The 25,032-nt window shown below is 34.6% G+C and overlaps 5 protein-coding genes across 5 annotated transcripts in view; 4 read left to right on the top strand and 1 right to left on the bottom strand.

The window, feature by feature from the left end:
• The first annotated feature begins 8 nt into the window (after window positions 1-8).
• Window positions 9-1,435, top strand: LOC126753878 (tRNA-dihydrouridine(20a/20b) synthase [NAD(P)+]-like). The gene has a single exon (XM_050465617.1). It carries the CDS (start codon window positions 70-72, stop codon window positions 1,312-1,314), a length of 1,245 nt encoding a protein of 414 aa, XP_050321574.1. The 5' UTR covers window positions 9-69; the 3' UTR covers window positions 1,315-1,435.
• Window positions 1,436-2,166: 731 nt separating this feature from the next.
• LOC126753880 (MAPK regulated corepressor interacting protein 2) lies at window positions 2,167-5,342 on the top strand. Its single transcript, XM_050465619.1, has 3 exons — window positions 2,167-2,743; window positions 3,547-3,787; window positions 4,715-5,342. Exons 1-3 carry the CDS (start codon window positions 2,727-2,729, stop codon window positions 4,850-4,852), a joined length of 396 nt encoding a protein of 131 aa, XP_050321576.1. The 5' UTR covers window positions 2,167-2,726; the 3' UTR covers window positions 4,853-5,342.
• An 831-nt stretch (window positions 5,343-6,173) lies between these two features.
• Window positions 6,174-7,355, bottom strand: LOC126753879 (60S ribosomal protein L7). Its single transcript, XM_050465618.1, has 3 exons — window positions 7,251-7,355; window positions 6,825-7,141; window positions 6,174-6,758 (listed from the first exon to the last, which is right to left on the bottom strand). The coding sequence occupies exons 2-3, from the start codon at window positions 7,139-7,141 to the stop codon at window positions 6,299-6,301; spliced, it is 777 nt and encodes a 258-aa protein (XP_050321575.1). The 5' UTR covers window positions 7,251-7,355; the 3' UTR covers window positions 6,174-6,298.
• Window positions 7,356-7,685: 330 nt separating this feature from the next.
• On the top strand, window positions 7,686-8,948 carry LOC126752019 (RIP-like protein). The gene is made up of 4 exons (XM_050462539.1): window positions 7,686-7,950; window positions 8,010-8,084; window positions 8,165-8,436; window positions 8,500-8,948. The coding sequence occupies exons 1-4, from the start codon at window positions 7,828-7,830 to the stop codon at window positions 8,690-8,692; spliced, it is 663 nt and encodes a 220-aa protein (XP_050318496.1). The 5' UTR covers window positions 7,686-7,827; the 3' UTR covers window positions 8,693-8,948.
• Window positions 8,949-10,496: 1,548 nt separating this feature from the next.
• Window positions 10,497-25,032, top strand: part of LOC126752848 (ATP-binding cassette sub-family C member Sur) — a 53,403-nt gene continuing 38,867 nt past the window's right edge. The window contains 1 exon segment of the mRNA XM_050463844.1: window positions 10,497-10,691. Within this exon segment, the coding sequence (XP_050319801.1) occupies window positions 10,534-10,691 (158 nt within the window). The 5' untranslated portion in view covers window positions 10,497-10,533.

Raw genomic sequence — 25,032 nt, 5'->3', positions numbered from 1 at the left:
TGAACCATAACCAAAAAAAGTAAAAATGTAAACAAACGCGAATTGAATTAAAATATAGCTCCAATTATCATGAACACATTAAATATCGAGTTATTACCCCAACAAAGACCGCATGCAAATGTTTTAAACATTTTTGAAAACGAAAAGGCAACCTCTCATGGATTTGTGCCTGTCAGTGCTCCAATGGTGCGATACAGCAAGCTGGAGTTTAGGCGGTTAATTCGTCAGTATGGGGTAAAACTTGCCTTTACCCCAATGGTTATTGCAGATTCTTTTATACATAGCCAAAAGGCGCGCGATAATGAATTCACAACATGTTTCGAAGATATTCCAGTTATATCACAGTTTGCTGCACGCGATGCCTATGAGTTTTCTGTTGCTTCTCAACTAATATACCCATATGTTGATGGCGTTGATTTGAATTGTGGCTGTCCACAGTCATGGGCTATATCTAAAGGATATGGTTGCGGACTTCTACGACACCCAGAATTGGTTCGTGATATTATACAAACCACTAGACGTCTTTTACCACAAAGTTTTAGTATATCGGTAAAACTACGTTTACTTAATGGAGTTCCAGAGGAATCTATTAGATCTACTGTTGAATTGGCAAGACAACTGGAAAAATGTGGGGCTACATTTTTGACAATCCACGGCCGAACAATGTGGCAAAAAACATCAGATCCCCTTAATATTCCCGCTATGGCTGAGGTAAAAAAATCGGTTTATATTCCTCTTGTCGTCAATGGCAATATACGTAGCTGGCAAGATGCGCAAGAATTGCATGACCAAACAAAAGCTGATGGTGTTATGGCAGCGCGTGGATTACTTTCAAATCCGGCACTATTTGATAATAATACTGAAGAAAAAGAAACGCCAATTGAATGCGTGCAAAAATGGTTAGATATCGCAACTCGCGCTGGTGATAACATACATTTCCAATGTTTTCATCACCATCTAACTTTTATGTGGAGTAGCCATATGAAACGTAAATTGCGTTTGGAATTCAACAACTTTACTAATAAGCAACAAGTGTTCGATTTTTTTGAAGAGCGTTACGGTTTGAAGCCGCAAGATACAACACATAGCAATCCCTTTGATTATACCAAGTGTGTTTATCCGCCAGTGACATATAATTCTACAACTAATAAAAACAAAGTCGAGGAATCATTTGGTGGGCAGACATGGAATGAAAACTCAAATGGAAAATACTTTAATGAATTTAAGGAGGAGTTGTCGGAGACGGAAACACGATGCGACAACCAACATGAGGACGTTGCTCTAGAAGGAAGCTTTTTCACGGAATTAGACTGATTACCATTTAATGCGTGAATATTCAGGAGAATTGACTGTGTTAAATTAAGAGAAATACAGAAAACAAATTTTAATTTAATAAAAATATACAATATTTTTTATATGCGGAAAAATTTTAAGATTTTTTATTGTGAATATTGTATATTAAGTTGGTTTTTAATACCCATGAAGAAATATCGGAGACCCATAAGATATATAATACATATAAATGACGAAAGGGACGAGCTGACTCGATTTGTTCATATCCGTCTGTCTGCATATATGCAAACTACTCCCTGAAATTTTTAACTATCCTCTTGCCTCTAAGAAAGTGCTCATTTCCCGGAAGCGCCGATATCGGACTATTAAAGCATATACTACATAGGTGCCATACAAACTGACTGAACAAAATCAAGATCTTGTATACACAACTCTTGGAATCTGGTATAAATACTTATCCAAGATAACGGAATAATCGTTGAAGATGTTGTTCAGATTGGGCCATTAGAGCATTTATGTAGCTGCTTTACAAAATGACCGACCAAAAACAAGTAGTTATATGCAAACTTGTAATTGTGAAGGGTATTATGCTTTCGTTCAAACCGAAAGTAGGGGTTTCTTTTTTTGTACTGAAAATGCAGTATTCGACATTCGAATAATTTAATCGTTTTGTGTTATTTTATTGCAGTGATATATTAGATGTATTAATTATTTTTTTTTAAATATTGTAGCTTAAAAATTGTTTTCGCAAGAATTCAAAATTGAAAAAATGGAAAATATTATAAACTGTCGCTGTCTATAGCGCAATATATAGTATGCAGTGGTCATACTACTTGAATGCAACCCTGCAGTTATTGATTGCATACTTTTCAGAACGAAAGTAGGAAAACTATTTATGGAAGAATTCCGAAACGAACTAGATAAAGAAAATTCTTTATAAAATTCTAAGTTAAGCTATTATATATTTTTGAATTTGCAGCAGAAATTGTCAATGAACAAACTTCTTGAAGTTGTATTTCTATCTCTTTTGGACTGATTGCGTTGTTTTTGTAAGGCAGAAGAAATCAAGTGTGTGATAAATACTGACAAAAAGGAATGTAGATAAAAAATTGGGCACAGAAGAAAAAATAAATTTACAATAAACAAAGCGACGGACGAAAGAGTGTGAAAGCAATTTGGGAGTGCAAAAACAGCACCAAAATTCAACGTCGACTATATTGTCTGATATTCGAAGTATTTTAATTAAAATTCAGAATAAGTTTAATGCAGCGAAAGATATAAGAAGGCAATATACGTAATTCGCATAAAAAGTAAACTTTGCGTATAGTTTAAAGAAGAGCATAAAGAAAGTTGTATGTGCAGTTGTATTGGCGCATAAAACGTATAAATAAATAATAAATAGTGAACGCTACAAATAAAGCAAAATACCTACAATGGATCGCAATAACGGGTAAGTTAATAATATTTTCTCTAAAATGCAATTATTTTATTTAGTATGCCGTGGAAGTATTTGGCAAGAGAACTACAGTGAAAGCAGAATATGCAAAATGGTGCCAAGGCCTTTAACCACCAACTCCGTTGAGACTTTTAGATTACTCTTAAGCACCATACCTGCTACGATGAGTTTGTAGTTGACAAATGTACTAATACGTGAACGCATCTAAAATTAATCGACACCATGTTTATATGAATAATGTTTACATTTTCATGTTTTCAAAGGGCTTGGTGCTTAATATAACGCGTTTAAAATCCTATAGTAAAAACGAAAATAATTCGCTTTGAATTTTGTTGTTTAAATGTCAGGTAATAACGCTTCTTGTATTAATATAAAACGCAGCCGACGTTGATCACGCGCATTTGAACGTGAGAACATTTTGGATAAATGGAAATCAAATGCTAAGAATCCTTACTTTGGTTTTCGAAAATTTACAGGTGTACTTGTAATATTTTAATTTGGACTGTATGTGTAAAACTAAGCAATCGGTCGTTAACATATAAATATACTGTAGATGCATATATAATATAATCTCTTTGACTAGAATTTCAAAAAATTCTCCCTCAGGAAGTACTTGCATAGTACCAGTTCTTTCTGAATGTGTTAAGCGTAAAAACAGCAGATAAGTAAAATTATGCGGTTACAAGTATTTCCCTTTTAAAGTATACCAAGATATGTTTATAATTTTGATAAATATGTAAATATTCATGTGTACGGGAAAAATATATACATAAATATATGTTTCGATATATTTACAGCTCTAATCGCTACACACCAATCCGGCGCGCAGGCCAGCAACAACATCAATCAAATTCGTTATCATCACTTTCATCATCGAATAATAATCAACATCAACAACATTTAGATAATCATCGCAATAATTCGTCACAATATTCAACGACCAATCATAGCGCATATTCACCACAATCATCAATGTCCCGCGAACCGCTCACACAACATGACGAACTGATTCGATATATCAGGGAAGCATGGACAAAGGTAATTTATTAAAAACAAAGTTTGTTTAGGAATGAATTGTTTGGAAAATACAGGTTTAAGACATTAAAATAATGGAAGTGGCGGGCTGTCATATAAGCATTTTCAAAACTTACCTCATATAAATTTAATAATAAATGGGAAGGCGGTTGAATTGAATCGAATTCATGGTAAGAGTAATCATGGTAGTCCGAATAATTAACTTCGTTATAGAACTCGTCTCGATTACTCGGCTGAATTATTTCAGACGTATTATTAAAATCGGCAAAGTTTTCATCATATTCGCCGTCAGTAGATTCGACACCTGCAAATCCGTAATCAGAATGTGCATTATTTATTATGCCAGCCAGAGACGGGTTAACTGATGCCGAATTCGATACTGGTAGCGATGTTGGCGCAAATGACCAAGGTGGTGTTGATGGACGACTGTCGAATTTGCGTTTACGTCTTCGAGGCATTTTTATCTATTTATATTTTTTTACATTAACTTCAAATTGAATGGACGTTATGAGTTTATTTTGATTTCTATTTATTCGAATTTCGTTCTCTTTGGTTGAATTTCGCTTGTTTTGTTGTAATGACTTTTTTAATTTACATATTTTTCTCGAATTGACGCGGTTACGTTGACATGTCGGTGGCCGATGAAATTTTTCAAAATAATTTATATTAAGAAGATTTGTAAGAGAGCAAGAATATTTGTAAATTACATTAAACAAATAAACAAAATATTTTTGACTGAAGTCAATTAGTTGTAATTTGTAGAATTTTTTTATATTATTGCCACATTTGTTAAAATTACAGTAAATTTATTGATGGATAATGCTTAGAATCGACCCTATCGGGGCTATGAAACCCATAACATTATACAAACATTTTTATTTTTTTCTGATTATCACTGTAAAATTAAGTAAATTTATTTTCTTTTTACAGGTAAATGAACAGAATACGCCCGTAAATTACTGTAATGAGTCGGATCATCAACTAAAAAATTTCAAACCTTTTAATTTGGAGGAGTACTGGGACCAACGGCATTTTCAAAATATTCGTGTATCACATGGACAACAATAAGATAATAGAAATTTATGCAACAAGAACAGCAGTCGTAAAACAAATTTTTCTTGTTTTATATGTTCTGTGTTGTTTGACATGCATTGAAAAATGTTATTGTAATACTACAAGTAACACACACGCTACATAGAACTATGTATTTCCATAATTGAGAAAAAATCTGAAATTTTCTTCAAAAATCCCGGATATTTAAGCAAATACTTATTTGAAAGTAAATTGCGATATAAAGTAGTTGTATTTCTCAAAGCTGAAATTCTCGTTACATTGTAGTTAAGAAAGTATATTTAATTACAATATAGCAATTACAAAAAAGAAAAAAAAGTAACGAAACGAAAAACCAAAATTAAGTTATTTAAAGTAAAATAGTGTCGTATGAATCGTTCATTCTATCAATTAAAAGATTTCGCAATAATATTATTAAATAAAGAAGGGAATGCAGACGAAATATTTCAAAATTACAATTAAAGGCAATAAAAAATATATAAACAAACTTGTTGGATTTTCATTTATCTTTGGAGTATTTATACAGATATAGGTAGATACGTATTTCTCGTGCAATGATGTGATTAAATGAAATCTTTTATCCTTAAATGGTCATTGGTTGTACTTAATTTGCAGTTTGTTATTAATGTAAAAATAATAAAACCAATAAAAATGTAATATTGGGCTGAATCGAAGCAATAACACACTTCACAAATAACAGTTTCCATACAAGAATTTGATGTACGCTATAGTGGTCCGAACTGAATTCCTTCAGATATTATACTACTGCTCCAGATAATAATCCTTGACCGATTTCGTCTAGATATCTTGTCAAATAAAAAAGTTGTCCTTAATTCCAGCTATATGCTTTAGGGGTCCCATATTTGAGGTTTCAACAAATCAATAGCAGAACCTATGCAAAATTTCAGATCAATCTCAAAAACTGAAAGTAGTTCGGCTAAAAGTAGACATATGGACGGAGCTAAATCGTCCCAGTTCGTCATGTTGTTGATTTACAAACATATGTATGTGTATATATAAATTTTAGTCTCCCACAATTCCTTCTGGTTGTTATAAACTTCATGGTAAATTTAATCTGCTCATTTTATGTATGTTATTTCTGTGTCAAAAATAGAAGTTTCTCCGCATGAACTTCTAAATATACTTAAAAGTTTTAGTTTTTTTGTAAAATCATAAACAATGGGCAAGAGACAACATCCCAACCATATTTGAGAATATTCTGCAAATGCCACCAGCAGGAAAATTAAACCTAAGCGATTATAAAATTTTCAGATAATTGAATACCTAATATTTCATATTATTACTTTCACGTTGCACATTTATATAAAAAACATTTATTTTTTCTATTTTTATTATTATATATTTTTTGGAATAAAAATACTCCCCCATGTACACCAACAAAATCTCCCGGAGTCAACGGGTTAGGCAATAATTTAAAATTTCTTAAACCATCTTGCGCAGCAATTTGTTGATTTTGTCCTCACGGTTACCGAAATCACCACCCTCAACGTAGTGATTGGCCTTCTTGCGCCATCCACCGGTTGGAGTGTTCAGTTTGAATGGCCATAAGAAGTTTGAGGCTTTCTTGAAGTGTGGTCCAACGGTGAAGATTTCATGTACCAAATCCTCAACGCACTGAATGTCATGTGCTTTACGCAATTTACGTTCAATCACGAAGTTGTCGGTGATTGGAACACGTTGACGGTTGTGCTTGACGAAACCACGTTTGTAGACCAATTCGCGGACAGATTTCAGATTTGGGTATCCCCATGTAATGTAGGGTTCAGCAATGCGCAACATATTAATGGTGGCTTTGTTCAATTTGATGAAAACACCATTGTTAATCTGGCGCAGACGGAACAACTGCAAAACTTTACGCACTTTGGGGGCAACTTTGTTGATACTAGCGAAAATTAAAGAAACACATTGAAATATTTTGTTTATGCAAATATATCATACCAGCACTCACCCACGAATACGGATAACAAAAGCCAATTTGGATTCAGCAGGCACGTAGAATTGACCGCGTTTCTTGGCCAAACGGCGCAACTTGATCTCACGACGGTCAGCACGCAGATATTCGGCTTGGTATTTCTCGGCACGAACCAAGTTTTCACGTTTGCGTAGCGCAATGACAGCAGTACGCTTCAATTTACGCTTGATCAAGACAGCACGTTTGCTGACTTGTTTCTTGCTGAACTTCAGCTTCGACTCGGGGACAGCGGGTAACTTCTTGGCAGATTTGCCCTTTGCTTCGGGCTTTTTGGCGGCTGCGGTGGCAGTCATCTATAATGCAAGGATACACGAACATTTTAAGTAGAATTTAATTTAGTTTTGCAGGCATTAAAAGTGGAAAATCACAAAAATTAGAAAAATCACAAAATCTTTCGCTAACCTTAACTTGTCACTTAGCACGTTGAAAGAGGAAAGAAAGAAAAGAAAACGCGAAAGGAAGTATAGCCATGTTGGCTGCGATTCAAATTGACATTATTATGTTGGCTGTACTGAAGAACAAGATATATGTCAATAAACAAATTGGAAAATGGTTTGTGTATAAGCTAATTAAATTAAAAAGGAAATATTTTTTATGAAATATCGCTATAATAATTATTGTACTGTTTTCAAAGCCAATTTTGACTACTAAATTATAATTTTATGCTTACATACTTTCGTTTTTATGTCAAAACGTAACAATTATTTAATTAAGATGTTTGTAATTTAGAAAAATGATATATATAAGTTGTGGTGCAGCTTAAAGACATTTGCTACTCTGAACGCATTCTTCTTTGAAAAGTCGGTTTTTGCTATGCGAATCTACTTGTGTGAAACCACTCAAAACAGCTGTTTTAAGCAATTTGGTAAATTTGCTTCATATAACTGCAAATAGTTTTTACTGAATTCAATTATTTATTTCGGTGATATATTAAATATTATATTAAAGTAAGGTGTATACAAAGTACATTCTTTAAAATATGTCTTTGGAAATTCCTTCAAATCCTGTTTATCATACAAGTGTGGAACAGAAGCTTCATTCGAAAAATGCCGCCAAAGTATATCGCTATGGTTCGCCAAAAATTCGTGACCAATTGCGTGATGTTAGTAAATATAAAATTTTTCCTTTGCTTTATTTATTAAATATGTATATTCAATTTAGAAATGTCGCATGCGGGTGCGTGAAGCTAGGCAGGCAAACTTCACCAAACGGCGTTTAGCAATTGTAACAGAAGAGGTTTGTTTTCTAATTCTTCGGAATTTTAGTAATACTATATTTTTGATAACAATTAAATATTTTATACTATTAATAATTAGTTCGACCTTGATAAGCTGTTGCGAGAAGAAGTTGCTAACTTGGAAAGCGACTTGCGTTTGCAAGAAGAAATTTTCAAAGAACTGCGCGATGAAATGAATGAATGGTTTGTACAGGAATTGGAAGCAGAAGAAATATCGCTAATAAATGCCGCCGATGAAGATGCAAATAACAATTCTGTTATTTGTCCCATTTGCCAACAATGCAATCTTTCCCATGCAGTCGCAAAAGAGAAAGAAGAAACTAATATTTTCAAGTGCACTTGTGGAGTGAGGTAGGATTTATTTGAACACACTTTTTAAAAGTTATTTGATATACATGTGAGTATATTTTCCAGTTTTAATAATGCGGCTAATCCTTTGGCCCTACGACAAATATTACATTCACAAATAGATGTGCATGAGCAAAATTGTGATGTCAATCTCACCTTCTATTTGGAGCCGCAAAGCGCATATGATGTAGAAAATGATGCAAGTGTCAACAGTCTTTGTGCTATTTGTGATAAATGTGATTACTTTTATAGCTTCTAAGTGTTTAAGAATTATTTCTTCTATTTATGAATTATACCAAGGCAATCGAATGTAATTTAAAGATGATGCTCGCCATAATTAGAAATTAGTAAGTGAACTGAATAAAAAATTTATAAATTTTTGTGCATTTAAGAATTCTCGGCAACAGAACATTTTAATTTTTATTATTACTTCTACAAACATATTTAAAATAAAAGATATAACAATGGAAAACTCACTTGTATATCGTTGTATTAATAAAGTGCTATATATTGAATTGTTGAATTGTTTTCACTTATTTACCGTCACATAAATGATCAACAGTGGGTATGGTGACAAGGTATTAAAGTTGAGCGATGAAAACAATGAACTTCAACATACGTTGAAAAGAAGATAAACAAACAGCAAGTCGAGAAAGAATAATAATCGGTAGCATCTCTTGTGTAAATAATGTGTAACGTTATCTGCTTGAATTCTTTATATTTTAACCAATCTAAAGTCATCAACAGTGGTGATAAGAAGATAAACTACTTAAGAAAAATATATCACACACTTGTGTACTATGTACAGCTCCTGAAGATTCATGTCCCCATTAACAACATACTCGCTTTATGCATATATTCATAAGTGCATGCACTTACCTACAAATGCTGTATGTACATATATACGGAAATAAATTCATATATTTTTATGAATATCACCAGAAAATCACTTGGCATGATCGCATGAAAAGTTATCCTGAATTCAATTATTATCAACGTTTGATGAGAGCAGATGATCGACGGGCTGAAACTACAAGTCTCTCATGGGGTAAATAAACAGATTAATGAGCTTAAAGAGTAATAGCGCACGTACATACATATGTATGTATAATTGTACATCTAGTCAGTGTCTTCTTCCGTCTCTTGGAGATACAATTTAAGCATATGTATGCATGCATGTGTGCCTAGATGCGCGAGCATCTTCAGTCACTCACATGTTTCTTCAACTCAGTGGCGACTGTGGCATCTTCGAAATGTTTGGGCCACTTTGTTTCAGAAATGCCGTGTCGATCGGCGGCAACGCACGCGAAATTCGGTTCAACAAATTCATAAAAGGGGTATTTCAAATTCGAGTACATTTTCAATTATTTTTTTTGCACAAGAAAAACGCAAAAAAAAAGTGTTTTATTAAGAAAAAATAAACAAATATTTAGCGGTTTCCAAAATTTGTACATACTAAAATACACAGTGTGGTGTAGTAGTAAATATCTTGCTACACACGAATAATGGCTATTGGCGATAGTGCGCGTCTGGAAATCAACAAAATTCATATTTTTATTTAAAGTGTGTGTGTGTTTGAAATTTGGTTTATAAAAGAAAATGTTTTTGTGGAATATTTGCAAATTGTTTAATTCGATGGAATGACAGCATATAAGTATTTATATATGTAAAGTGCAGTATAAATAGTATTTTTGAATCTTAATAATTTGAAAAATTAAATTAAGTAAAAAATAATAATTTTAATTAATTAAAAATTTATTAACGTAATTTTTTTTATTCAAAAATAATATTTATTAATTATTATTATTTTTAATTTTTTAAGCATTTTTCAGTTTTTAAGTTCTGGTTATGAAAATTAATTAAAAGTGTATTATTTTCATAACTTGTTTTTAATATTTTTATGCATTTTTCAGTCTTCTGTTTTAAGTCACGAAATACACAATAATATTTTATAATTAAATTACAATTACGTAAAAGTGTTTTATAAGAAATATTAATATTTTTATAAATTCCAATTTTTTTTATAAAATAAATATTAAACACAGTGCATTTGTTGTATAATAAAAATACATAAAATATAAATAAATCGATAAAATAAAAATGGCTCTCATATTATACTGCGATGATTTAACACAAGTCCCTCAAAGCCTTAACACGGATATATGCAGTATTAGCACTTTCAAATGGCAATTAAGTATCGTGGTAAGCGTGTTGTTGTTAGTGATTGGCCTACACGTTTTAAGAAAGTGGAAATACAGGTAAGAATATGAAAAAAAAAGTTTTCTAACATTCACTTACTGTGGATAATTATTTTGAAATCTGAGTTTAGTCTAAAATAAAACTTGTATACGCGAACCTCATTTCTTGAGATTTCGATCTGAAATTTTGCTTACGTTCTTTTCTCCCCAAGAAGATGCTAATTACTCGAAAGCGATGATATTGAGCGACTATAGCATATAACTGCCATACAAACTGTTCGCTCAAAACCAAGTTCTTGTATTGAAAACTTTTTTATTTGACAATTTTTTTTACGAAATTTGACACAGATGTTGTTGTCCAAGACAACGGTAAAATCTGCGAAAAAATTATTCAGATCGGAACACTATAGCATATAGCTGCCATACAAATTGACCGATTTAAATAAAAATAAAGGACTTTTTATACCCTTTCAAGATATGCAATTTTGAAGGGTATTATTAGTTAACGTTTTTTCTTGTTGTTTTTTTTATTTATTATTTATTTATGCATATATGTATGTACATATGTATGTACATACGCGTACACTTAGCAGTAAGTCTATGTGTTTTGCAACATTTTTGATTTGTTTTTAAAAATTAAGTTTTTCAAGGAATTGTGATTAAAGTAAACAAAATATGTACGTGAGAATTTTACATACCGACAGCAATCAAATTTTCGGTACTCTTGAACTAAATGCTAATTTGATTGCATAAAATTCCAAAATAATCTCGGCACTTGTTGAAATAGACACGCGCTTCCATACATGCGCTTCATACATATGTACATACATGTGTTAGTACATGCAATTCATTCACGCATTTGTTGTGGAAAAATTCAAAATTAAAAAAAAAAATATTATTGAAGCCAAGAACAATAATAGTTGCATAAATATGTGAATATGTTCGCTTTCATGTAATAAATGTGTTTCTATATAAATACTTACGTATGTATGTACATATTTGTACATATGTATGTATGCCTACATATTTACAAAAAAGCAATGTTCTTAATGAAAAATGTGCAGTCATTAATTTACAAACGAATACATACACATATACATACATACAATTACTTCGAAGCGGATTTCATGCCTTAAGTGTTTTCTCTTACAATTTTACAGAAATTTCGCAAAAATCGAAAGCTCACGCGTTTTTCTAGCAATACGTTATAAGAAATAAAGCTAAAAGAGCGCAAATGAATTTTCAGCAACTTACGGAGAAAAACAATGAGCGAGTTTTCCACATTCGTGGAACGCGCGAAGTACAACCACACACATATGTATGTACTTATAGCTTGTCTGCAAAAACAAAAATGGAATAAAAAATAAATAAATATAAACAATGAGCTTAAATTTAGCAAACGTGATTAATATTCTTATAAACAAAACCAAAGCGAAGCAAACGTGAAAAGGTGAAATTAAAGAAAACTCTTGAACTGTAAGCAATAATGAAAAGTAAAAATGTTTGGCAGCCAGTTTATATGTGTTTCTGTATTTTTTATACAAATGCAAAATATATTATTATACTGATTCATAACAAATTCGAAATAAAATTAATTGGCATAGTAATTAAGGATAGTCTTACCCACTTAGCAAAATTTTTTTAAAATAACATTTACCCAGGAAATTTAATTACAATATCCGGATGCTTTTTTGTCCCAACGTCTTACAGGGCCTTCCGAAGCACAAAACAATAAAAAACGTTAATTTCGCCTGCACTGAAACTTTAGTCCTCTTCACTAATAGCAAATATATGTTTCGCTAGCCCTTGACAGCCACGTTGTTTGATATAAACGACCTTCAAGCCGTATCAAGGCTTCGTAATAAGGAAAAAGCATATTTTCTGAAAATCTTTATTTTGATTTTGATCGCTCAGTTTGTATGGCAGCTACATATATGCTATAGTGGTCCGATCTGAGCAGTATGTTCGGCCATTGTTTTCGTAAAGATATTTTGTCAATAAGTTTTCCATACAAGACCTTGGTTTTGATCGTTAATTTTGTATGGAAATGGTGGTCTATTCTGAACAATTTCTTCGCAGATTGTAGTTTTGCCTTGGACAGTAAACTTCGTCGAAGCTTATCTTGTTAAATAAAAATGTTTTCTATGCACTTGATTTTTTTTGCGTGGCAGTTATATAATGTAGTGATCAGATATCGGCGATTCTGACAAATAATCTGCTCATTGGGGCAAAAATGACGTGTGGAAAACTTCAGATCGATTTCTCAAAAACTGATGGAGAATAACGTCTAATTCGACTCACTTCGCCACGCGGATTGTATATATGTATATATATATATATTTTTATTAGACCTACTACATTTCTTTCTGGGAGTTATAAACTTCGTCGCAAACTTAATATAGTGAAAACTCTATTTAAAGCTATATAAAGAGGACATCTACATTAACCGTGCATATTAGCTGGTCCCAACGATTTTTAATCTTTATTAAGAACAATTCATTAAGCGGACAACTCTATTAACAGGACAGAAAGGTTGGTCCTGACAATGTCCGCTTATGGGAGATTTCACTGCATACTCTTTTCAGGGTATACAACTTAAGTAAATTCTTTCTGTCGAACCTGACTATTTTATCTATACTAAACCGATCGAAATTCACGCTGTTTTCATCTCCTTTGACCAAATGAAGGAAAGTTTTAAGCTTGCTTTTGAAATGAATGTCTCTCCAATACTTATAATTTCATTGTTTATATCCACATTCGGGTGCGAGTCTCGGCTGAGAAATGAAGAAAGTTGGTCAACCATATGCCATATCATTAGCAAATATCCATGAGTATTATCTTAAGTCCTCAGAATTTTAGAAATTTAAAAATATATGAAAAAAGCGATTCTTAATAATCTTACTTTGTCAAGATTTTTAGAGTTCGGGGCTCTTCCTGTTTAATCTATTGTTGCACAGGTTTTCTCAAATAGATGTTGCTAATATGTATCTTTTTCTTGGATGACCTTTCCCATATATGTACATATATAATCCGGTAAATAATTATGAGCTTTAGAATATGTTCTTTCTAACTGATTTGTGTAGATTTGATTTCAGCCATCAACGGTACAGTCTAAGAGGCTTTTTGAGATTGACAAAACTACCGCCCTCTGTTCTGGTTTTGGTTCATTTGACCCATATGGTGAATATTGTTTTCAATGATTGATTTTTTGAGATCCGGGCGAATAATGACCAATCCAATGAAGTAATACCTCAATATTAACGAATTAATTTAACAAAATGACCGAGTGAGCGTGATAGCCAGGTGCAAAATTATACTAAAAAATACGGTATGGATCATTTTCGGTTAGGGGCACCAAGCTGGGTATAATCCCTTCCGTTACAATATTTTTATATTACTCAGCGTTCACTGAACCCTCTAATATCACCGTGGAACATTTTTCGGATTATTGTCTGAGGGGTGAGAAATTCCAAGTCAGGGTGATGGTACTAGGTCAGTATAGTAAAACCCTCAAAGAGTTTGGCGTTCGTATGTGTCGTTTTTTTTTTTATGACCTTTTAAAATCTTGATGTTTTTTCGCTTAGTTTTGGCTACATTTTGGCAAAAACGTAGTTTAACATAACTGGCGAACCACTTGTCCGATTTTGGAAGACACAAATTTAGAAAAATTAAGAATTAAATTAATTTTTTTTTTTGCCAAAATGTTACAACTAAGAGAAAAAACATCAAGATTAAACCCTTTGAGGGTTTTACTATACTGACCTAGTGGAATTTCTCACCCCCCAGATTAGCTGTTGTACTGTGTATTCAAATAGATTACGTGGGAAGAATGCAATTTCTTTTAAGTTGATCAGCTTTATGACGATTTTGAACTGATTGATTTAAAATATCATTATTAAATGATTTCTGCAACTCTGCTTTAATCTCGGCTGCGTTTTTAAATCCGTGTTTTAATCTTGTTCTTAAGTTCAAACGGTCTTCTCTTAGGCTAGTGCTTCTTCTTGAAGTTTTTTCGCTCTAAAACGCCAGTTTTACTGTCATTAAATGGTATGTGCTGCTATTTTACGAATATGCGTTTTCTTAGGCAGAATTTTGTTTGATTTGGACACCCTAGTGTTCCAATCTGGTTTAATATGACATACGACCGCTATTTATTTTGTTTACAGTAACTTAAAATATTCAACTCGACTATAAAATGGAATTAAATCGCGAACGTTTTCACGCGATTATTTTTAATAACTTTCGACACTGATTAACTCAGCAACAGTGCTTCGATGAACTTAATTCAATTATTGGCGACGAATCTCCATCCAGGACCAGTGTTTATCGATGGTATGCCGAATTCAATCGAGGTCGTAGATCACTCCAAGTCGAATTTCGTGAAGATCGTACAAAATCATTTGTTGTTCCGGAAACTATTGATGCTATGCGCAAAGTAATATTGCAAGATCGTCATGTAACTTATCGCGCGATAGAGACAACTATAGGCATTATTGGGACCAGCAAGTGTGTAGTAATATCGGCAGAACTTTGTCTTCATTATTTATTTTCATCGGCAGTTCGGAAATTTCAACTACACTAAGACTTCCGATTTAGTAGGTACTTATTTGTGTCTTTTGCCTTACTGTCTTAATAAGTTTAAGATTGGGATTACCGATTCAAAAATTAGTACATCAAATGTCTCCACTTTTTTAGATGTGCACAGATACATATTTATGTGTATGTATTTAGACCGTGCAAACTTTTCATGACACATTTTCACTTTTTAGTGTCGAAAATTCCGAGAAACGTGAGTAAACACCGAAAATTATCAGAACAAAGATGAGTTGAAACAGTAGAAAGATTAAAAATGTGTGTTTTACTTATGGTATTCCCCATAATTCTACACACACGCTTACATTAGCCTTATACTATATATGTATGTGCATGTGTATACCCTAATCGGGTCCAGCGGCGGGGAGTCAACCCAGCTGTCAAGTGCCAAATGCTACGACAGCTGCGGGCACAATAGACTCAGACAAACAGCAGCCATCGCATTGCTTTATCAATAAAAGCGTTCTGTGATATTAATCAGCGTTCAGTAAACAAAGAAGCACAGATGTACGATGATATATACTTGTGTACATATGTATAAGTTACCCAGTTGTAAGTTATCTGCTATGAGCATACCATTAGTATGACATATTTTACTACTTTCCTACTTCTGACTTTTAGATGCAATTTGCTGTTCAAAATAATATTTGCGTGACATGGCGCGTTCTTTGAAGCGTACTTTTCAGCTTCGAAACAGAAAGCAGTTATAGAGAGATAAATTTGGCGAAACGGTGCTTGAGCGTTGACTCTCGTTTCGTATTTTGTCAAAAAGTCAGTCACAATCATGCTAGACTTCGACGACGCGTTATAGTGTTGCAACATCTGGCCACAAATACGGTCGTAGGCCCCTCAAAACGACTATTTAGTATTCCTTATTGATTTTTTGACCCTATAGGTCTAATTCATAATGAACTACCCCACGGTAATCCAAAAAAAAAAATGTTGATCTTCTTCTTTATTGGCGTAGACAACGCTTACGCGGTTATAGCTGCGTTTATAAGAGCGCGCCAGTCGTTTCTTCTTTTCGTAATGTGACGCCAATTGTAGATTCCAAGTGTAGCCATGTCCGTCTCCACCTGGTCTTTCCAAAGAAGTGGAGGTTTTCCTCTTCCTCTGCTTCCCCCGGCCGGTACTGCGTTGGATACTTTCAGAGCTGGAGTGTGTCAATGTCGTCGTATATTTCGTACAGCTCATCGTTCCATCGACTGCCGTATTTGCGGTTGCCAATCTTCCACAGAACCTTTCTCTCGAAAACTCGTAACGTCGACTCATTCAGATGTTGTTATCATCCATGCCTATGCATCATATAGTAGGACGGGAATAATGAGTGATTTATATAGTTTAGTCTTTGTTCGTCGAGAGAGAACTTTACTTCTCAATTGCCTACTCAGTTCGAAGTAGCACCTATTGGCAAGAGTTACTATTACAGAAGATTGCACCTTCCCTATTCAGATCTGCAGCTCGAATTATTTTCTCCAGGAGTAGATTGAAGAAACCGCACTATAGGGAGTCGTCTTGTTTGAAACCTCGTTTGTTATCGTACGGCTTGGACATCCTGACAGACATTTTGGTATTGTTCAACGTCAGTTTACACAGCGTATTAGTTTTGTGGGGATACGAAATACAGTCTTAGCGGCATGAAGGCAGCTTCTTTTCGTGCTGTTAAAAGCACCTTTGAAATCGACAAAGAGGTGTTATGCGTCGATCCTCTTTGCGCGTGTATTTTCCAAGATTAGGAAAAATGAAAATGTGTCGAGTCGACCCATAAGAAATGTTGAGATCTTCTTCTAATTCTCTGATGTCAACACGTCGATTTTCAAGCACTGCTTCTTTAGTTATTCTTTTCAAAGCTTTCTCTAATATTATATTTACAGCTTTATTGTAGCATTTAATGGAACGATATTGAAATTTTAAGTTACCTTTTCACGACTGTTGGAACTTCATGAAAAACTTTTTCATATCAGAAAAACTTGATAGGTTGGATCGAGCAATGATCTGTATGAGTTAAGCTATACTATTAGATATGCCACTGATGGTGTTTAGAATAGAGGTTCTACGAATTATAAGAAGCTTCGAAAGGTTGATGGACTTGCATAAAAAACACTAAAATTTTTTAGGTTAGTCTGAATATGGGACTATCATACAATAGTCGTGAGGCGAAGAATTAGCAGAAGTTTTTACGTTTCAAAAATCCACTTTGAAGGAACTTGTCCGATATTTTTTTATAATCTATAACATTTCGAACCTTTAAATACAATAATACTTGTATAAAATTAGTCACTTGCTCAAGTCACTCATAAAGCTTGTTCTAACAATCTACATACGTTCTTATAGACTATTCGCTCAATTTAGTGCTGACATAACTGAAGCAACATCTAGTGGTGTGTGGGTACACTCACTCACGTTGCTCTGCGCTGTTGATGAGCCTGCTGATGACGATTTACGCGCCCATATAACTGATAACAATGTGCTGATGATTTCGTTGTCGATGTTGTTGATAATAATGATGATTTGTTGGGGGCAATGCCGTTCGCCTTTAAATTTGTTGCTCGCATTATTTTCCATAAATTTTTGTTGTTCGCTTCGCTATTGTTGTTTGTTTATTTTCGCTGTCGCTGCTGTGCTATGCCTCCCGCATATGTACATAACATACATTTGGTACATACATATATACATGTATGTATGTAGTATGTTTGACAAGTTTATGGGTTCGTAAAAATAATCTGTATGCGCGGGATTTCCATTTGTTGTGACATCATTCGTTAGGCATGAGTGGCACATACACAGCCACAAACACCAAAGTAAGGTGCATGGTTTATTTATGTGTTTTTATGCATATGTATGTATGTATGTATGCCTTGAAGCTAATGGAATCGCACGCATGCATACGAGTACCAAAATAAATGCATGCGACTTGCAACATAATTCACATAACATTTGTTGCACATTGTTGACTAATGCATTGGCATCGTTAATTTGCTTCCTTCTGTTCTTCGCTTGTTCCGCGGATATCCTCGTCGACTTAACTCGATCAATTGAAGTGCAGTGCACTAAAGTTCATATTGGCTTAATTGCTTGTGCAATTCCAATTGATGCCATGAGATGCGATAAGGATAGGATTTTCAAGTCATTGTTTTCAAGGAAATAATTGTCCAGCTCATCAAGCAATATTTGTGTGCAGCGTTAGAGTGGAGTTAAACGCATTTCTGGCAAGCAAGATTTTCAAAAATTCTTTAATCTGGTTTGAAAGTTCGCCAAAACAAGGTGAATAATTAAAGTTGAAGTTTTATTATAATATAACATAGATAACTCCTTGAAAATTCTAAAAAACCGAAACCATCGTTACCTGCCAAGGAGCAGACTTCACTTTCCTGCAGGCTCGCATATAAAGTTTACTAGGTGGTTCAAATGCGAGAAGCGTCGACTAGGTGGTTCAAATGCTGTGGATGACCTAGTAGATGCATACTCTTCCATTATCAACATCCATCACCCGTCTAGGATCGCCAGGAGCGTGGTCTTACTGATGAACGGAGCGTGGTTCTTCTTAGGTTAGGTTATCTCGCAGGGTTGATTAAAATTCGTTGATTTCACTTGAACTAATATTTGTCCTCTGTGAAAGTGGATCACCAGACCCTCATAGATCGATGAGGCATTTTGCGCTTAACACAAATTTATTAAGGTGGCTAATATCAATTCCGGCTGCTTCCCTAACTTCGACAAAGGTATGTCTACCGAGATATTTCAATCTCAGTCTGGCAAAAGCCGGAAAGTACCACTTAGTCTTCCTCCATGTAGATTTGGCTCGAGCTCGACAGAACGTTTAGCCGCACCGCTTGTAAATCAATTGGACAGCGTTCAGTCAGAACATTTACAATTGCGTGGAGAATGACTTTTCTAAGAGCCAATAGTTCAGAAGACATCTTACTGTTCACTCTGAGCCAGATGGATGTTACAGGGTTTATCCGGAAAGTAATAGAACTGAATCGATTTAAAAAAATTTATTGAGCCAATCGTTGCAATTCTTTAAAAACTTTCAAAATAGGCTCCTTCGGCGTCAATGCAGCGATGCAAAACAAGTCCGGGGGGGCAACATCTGGGCTGTAGGGCGGCTCCGGAAGTGTTGAGATTCCGGCCTTGCATTGGTAGCTGTTCACAAGAAAGGCCGCCATTTCTGGTCGTCAGTGAGCACTTTTGGGACCATCTTCGCGCACACCTTGCGCATGTTCATGTAGTCCGTAACAAAGTCATGAACCACAGATTTTGATAAATTTAACATCTGAGCAATTAAACGACTACTTAGTCGATGGTCTGAGTTCAAAACTTTGCGTACACGAGTCATATTGTCGGTGTTTGTCGAAGTCGCAGGTCTCCCAGCACGGTCTTTATCAGGGACCTCTTCCTGGCCTTCCAAAAAGGCATGGTGCCACCGAAACACACCACTTCTTGCTAAAGCAACAGCTGGGTAAGCCTGTTTCACCATATCAAATGTCTTTGTCGCAGATTTACCGAGTTTCACACCTGGAGGACCTAGGGTCCAACGCCAGAACGAAAAGTAGACCGGCAAGACTTAATCAAATGTAATATGGAATAAACCGGAAGCTATTGATAATGGAGTCATGCATTCCTTGATTAGTTTTGAGCGTACAGTCAGCGGGCTGCCTTTTAAATATAATATTTTCGCTGTATCGCAATTACCCCAGGTGTGGTCTAAATAACAAGAACGGACTTAGAATTTATATCCAGTCAAAGACTGTTTACTTGGATGGATCGTAGTCTCCAAATTAGTATCAGAAAGACAGCAGAGCATTTCGATATCTCTATGGATCGAATCAACACATTTAAGTTAATATTTGTGGACTAGTACCAAAGGATCTGAATGCGCCGTTGCATTCTAGCATGAATGTGACGGACGTTTTGGTCAAACACGAAACGAGGATCATCGCCTAACAGCCATATTCGCCAGTTTTAGCTCCTTTATTTATATAATATTATTAATATAGTAATTTATATATCTTTCTCCACCTTCCATATGATTTTTGATGGTATCCGACATATTAGAGTTGCCAAAGATTTTAATACCGAATTATATTTTGGGTTTAACATTTTCTGCAAAATGATGGCCAGAATCAGTAGCCCGCTCGAATGTTTGCTTTTATTTAACCTCAAAAATGTCCATATGTTTCTTCAAGCGGATATACATTCGTATTTAAATATCCATATTTACGAAACAACATGTGCATAAGTATACAAACAGACACACACACGCATACATATATTTCTAAAATTGGCTACTTAAACTGGCTCATTTTCACTTACGAGTTCCTCCAGATTGCGTATGCTGTGCGCATTGTAAGCACACATTGCTTTATTGATCATTAATTGTGAATTGAGAATAACGTAACATTGAAATACTTTCGGAAATTTCACTGCCAGCAGCGATTGGAATATAACTTAGGCAGTGAGGGAGTCACTCTCTGAATGCTTGTGTATTTGTATGTATGTATATTTAATATATTAAACAGTACTATATTTCGAAATCATTGAGTACATATATTGTTATATCCATATGTATATATGGATGTGTGTACGAATATACATATGTACGTGTGTGTTTACTTTACTAGAATGTTATTAATCTCGACTAAATTTTGGGTGGTCGAAAAAGTCTTTTCGTATTTTGTCAATAGATGTCGTTGCACTCGTATATCTCCAGTGCTACCAATCACATTGTGTCATACCATATAGTGTTGGAAAGGTGAGATTTTAAAATTAAATTCGGAGAAGTTGAAAAAAGTTACAGCTGCTCAAAAATGAGAGAAAATAATGAAGAGATTCGCTATATTTTAAAATTTTTTTATAAAAAAGGGAAGAATGCCACGCAAGTCCCCAATGAAATTTGTGAAGTTTACGGAGACGATGTTGTATCAGTTCGTATAGCACAACAATGGTTCGCTTGCTTTCGTTCTGGAAATTTCGATGTCGCTCTGGTCGACCTATCGTTAAAAAAGTCGATGAAATTATGGAAAAGATTGAACAGGACCGTTACGTAAGCAGCTATGACATCGCTAAGGAATATAACATTCATCAACAAACGGGTTTGAACCATTTAAAAAAGGCTGGCTACAAAAAGAAGCTCGATGTTTGGGTATCACATGAATTGTGTGTGAAAAAATTAATGGACCGAATTAACATCTGCGATTCTTTGCTGAAACGAAATGAAATCGAACCATTTCTGAAGCGAATGGTAACAGGAGACGAAAAGTGGATCAAATACGACAATAATGTGCGAAAAAGATCATGGTCCAAGCGTGGTGAAGCTCAACAAATGGTCGCAAAGCCAGTATTGACGCCTCGAAAGGTTATGCTGAGTGTTGGGTGGGATTGGAAAGGAATCTTCCACTATGAGCTGCTCCAGCCTGGTCCAACGATTGATTCTACTGTCAACAACTAATGAGATTGAAGCAAGCAATCGAAAAAATGGCTAGAACTGATCAACAGAAAGGGCTTCGTCTTCCATCAGGACAACGCTTGACCACACACATCTTTAATGACTCGGCAAAAACTGGGAGGGCTTGGCTGGGAAGTTTTGATGCATCCACCATATAGCCCTGAACTTGCACCATCGGACTACCATTTGTTTAGGTCAATGCAGAACTCCCTTAATGGAGTAAAGTTGGCTTCAAGAGAAGTCTGTGAAAATTACGTGTCGCAGTTTTTCACCGAGAAACCAGAAAAGTTTTACACTGATGGAATAATGTCTCTAGCGGAAAAATGGCAAAAAGTGATCATAAAGTTCGTTATAAATATAAAAAAATAAGTTGAAGTTTGATTTGGAAGTTGGAGTACAATGGATTATTTAAGAGATTACTTACAATTGTGGATTTAAAAATATTCTCCGAAAATTTGAAGTTGATCCGTAAAATCATTTTTATCTGACTTTCAAGTGGTTATAACCCCTCAAAGCAGTACTTTAATCAAGCGTATTACAAGCATTAATGGATATAAATATATTTTTGTCTTCCTCCCCATTTAATATTCGAATAAACGCCATTTACCACTTGAGTATATAACATTAATTGGAAGCCATTACTTGACTAACTTGACTGCAAGGGAAAAGGTTTACTAATTGATTTTTTGTTTGAAATTGGAAAATATTATTATTTTAGGCTGCAATATATACTCATTTAAGTGCACTTGCTGCGAGTGCCTCGCTGAGGCATCACTTCTGCTCGCATTTCCTTTATTAGCCCAAATAATCATAAAATTAAAATCAATAATTGGGCAATTGCGATTCTTTTCAACACAGTAAAAAAGCCGCTAAAGAATTTTACTGCACTAGTACGAAGCAATAAAGGAAATACGCGGATATTTCTTGTGAATTTGAGTATACTATGCTACAAATCTAACAACTGCCCTGTAGGAAATTTGTATATAAATGATGATTTGCAGTCAGTACGTGTTTTGCTATGATTGGTGAATAGCTAACTAGTTTACAATTTCATGAGAGGTTTGGTTAGTCTTGAGACCAAAACCTATCTTTGACAATTTGTTCTGCAAGTATTTCACGCTATGGGAGTGGGTCGGTGCTCCCGAATCCTCTTGTGTTCTGCTACTAGTTAGCTGGGCTTCGTGGAAGCTTGGCCAGCGCTGGGCCACCATCGGTATATGCCACATCACATAAGCCTTTTGACCCAAGATCGATCGCAAGAGATCTAGTGATCTCTTTGTTATCAGTAAGGCTAGCCTTTCCCTAGTTGTGAGACTTTTAACAGGCCATTGCCTACCAGACGCCATTTGCTGAAGCTGCACAGAAGAAAATAAGGTGGAAACAACTCAAAACTTTCTTCTCGACTGACCCGCGTTTGGGAGGTCAAGACTCAAACACTTAGTAGCGCGTACCATCAGACATCCCACCGAATTGGCGGGAATGGAAATTATACGCCTGTGCAATTTGTATTGACTACTAAGCGTTTTGCTAAATTATAAGTTCGAACACAGGATTCTTATTTTCTATGCCTTCCCAAAGGACTATATATAGCAGTCCACATACAATCTTTGATCAGCCATCTAACCTAACCTAACTGAGTGAGCCAAATGCTTTGGAACTACGGAAACTAATTTTTGTATAATGTTTCTAAGACTCTAAGATCCTAGAGCATACTTAAAGCTAAAATAATATTTTAAGATCAGCTACTAAGCATTCTCTTATGAATTCTAAGAGAGAGGGAAAGAGAGCGCGATAGAGACAAAGTCGGCCTCGTTCCGATCATTTAAAGACTGTTATATATTCGTACTTTTTTCAACTTTTTATACTCTGAACCGGGTATGTAAGTTTGCAACGTAGTTTCTATTATCCATAAGGAAAGGAGGCCCTGTAAATTAATGATTTGTATAGAAATGATTAGGGTGACACACTAAGCGGATTTAGCCATGCAAATCAGTCTGTCTGTCTGTACATATGGGAATGGTCTAGCGTCAGTTTTTGAGATATCGATTTCAAATTGAGCACACGTTCTTTTATCCTCAAGGATCTTATCATTTGTAGGAACAGTTGGCTATATGGATTTCCTCGAGCAAAAACGGTCTATTTTCAATAATTTCATAATATCAAAAAGGAAATATTTATATATACGAGTATTTTATTATTTCAAAGATATATAAATATTTTTCAAAAATTTTAATGAATTTTCAAAAAATAATATTAAAAACTTTTATAATTTCAAAAAGGAAATATTTCATAAAAAAATTTTCTTTTTCCAAAGATATATAAATATTTTTCAAAAATTTTAATGAATTTTCAAAAAATAATATCAAAAACTTAAGATCGGTTGAGTAGTTCGCGAGAAATCTTGACAACCGAAACTATTACTCAGATCAACTAGAGCATTTGAGACAATATTCTAGAGATATTGTACATATATATGTAATTAAAAAAGACAATAAGAAAATCGATTTCGATTGAAGCCGTTAAGCCCATGTAACTCCTTAAGTTCCTGAGTTCCTACAGGGTTGCGCCACACATTCTCGTCCGCAACGCAAGTAAAATTGCGTTGTGGCAGGTGTGTGGCAGCAATTGAAGTTGGCGAATCAACACTATTTACCAAACTCATACATACACATAAACACATGTTTGTATATTTTCTATGCAACTAAGCATAGCCACACGCGTTTGTAGTTATATTTGTGTGGCTGCCGATGCGGCTTCGTTGCATTCACACGTGTTGCCCATTTATATGCTTTTCATTTAGTATATTTGTTTTTGTTGTTGTACTTTTATTATTATGTGCACTTATTGCACTTCTGGTGTGTTGTTGTTGTTTGTGTCTGGGTTTCAGTGTTTGTTTTCGTTATTAGTGCTATTTGCGGTGCATTAATTGGTGTAAGGTGTAGCCGAGCCGATAAATCAATTTGTATATCTTCGGCCAAGTGGCACTTGGAGTCTGTGGCACCACTGCATTCGTGTGCTACACACAAGTTGCTGTAAGTGCAAGCCACTTGCGGTACTTTATCGAATGCCACGATGAATGAGACTTTGGGTTTTGTTTGTGTTTGTTGTCTTTTTGTTGGCTCAATTTTATGAATGAAATTTCCTGAATGAGTTTAATGAGACAATTTGTCTGAGATTGTGGCATTTTATGTTGTCTGGTGGGCGAATGAGATTTTTTTTGATGAATTTTTGATTGAGTATGGGGCTGCATCAAAATAAATATACATTCATTTATGGTTCTGTCATTGATTTTGCTCATTTCGGGTATTTTAAGAAGATATATTTGGTTTCGAAATGCCTCTAAGGTTAGCTCAGAGGCCC

This window comes from Bactrocera neohumeralis, chromosome 3 (genome assembly GCF_024586455.1).
Source record: "Bactrocera neohumeralis isolate Rockhampton chromosome 3, APGP_CSIRO_Bneo_wtdbg2-racon-allhic-juicebox.fasta_v2, whole genome shotgun sequence".
NCBI classification, from domain to species: domain Eukaryota; kingdom Metazoa; phylum Arthropoda; class Insecta; order Diptera; family Tephritidae; genus Bactrocera; species Bactrocera neohumeralis.
This window is presented reverse-complemented; position numbering and strand designations above follow the sequence as displayed.

Bases quoted from the DNA above. Each gene is read 5' to 3' on its own strand.
- LOC126753880 (XM_050465619.1), top strand. The intron at 3,788-4,714 runs GTAATTTATTAA...TTCTTTTTACAG, and splicing joins TCAGGGAAGCATGGACAAAG to GTAAATGAACAGAATACGCC.
- LOC126753878 (XM_050465617.1), top strand. From the start codon at position 70: ATGAACACATTAAATATCGAGTTATTACCCCAACAAAGACCGCATGCA.
- LOC126753879 (XM_050465618.1), bottom strand. From the start codon at position 7,141: ATGACTGCCACCGCAGCCGCCAAAAAGCCCGAAGCAAAGGGCAAATCT. The intron at 6,759-6,824 runs GTGAGTGCTGGT...AATTTTCGCTAG, and splicing joins TTTGTTATCCGTATTCGTGG to TATCAACAAAGTTGCCCCCA.
- LOC126752019 (XM_050462539.1), top strand. From the start codon at position 7,828: ATGTCTTTGGAAATTCCTTCAAATCCTGTTTATCATACAAGTGTGGAA. The intron at 7,951-8,009 runs GTTAGTAAATAT...TATTCAATTTAG, and splicing joins TTCGTGACCAATTGCGTGAT to AAATGTCGCATGCGGGTGCG. The intron at 8,085-8,164 runs GTTTGTTTTCTA...ATTAATAATTAG, and splicing joins TAGCAATTGTAACAGAAGAG to TTCGACCTTGATAAGCTGTT.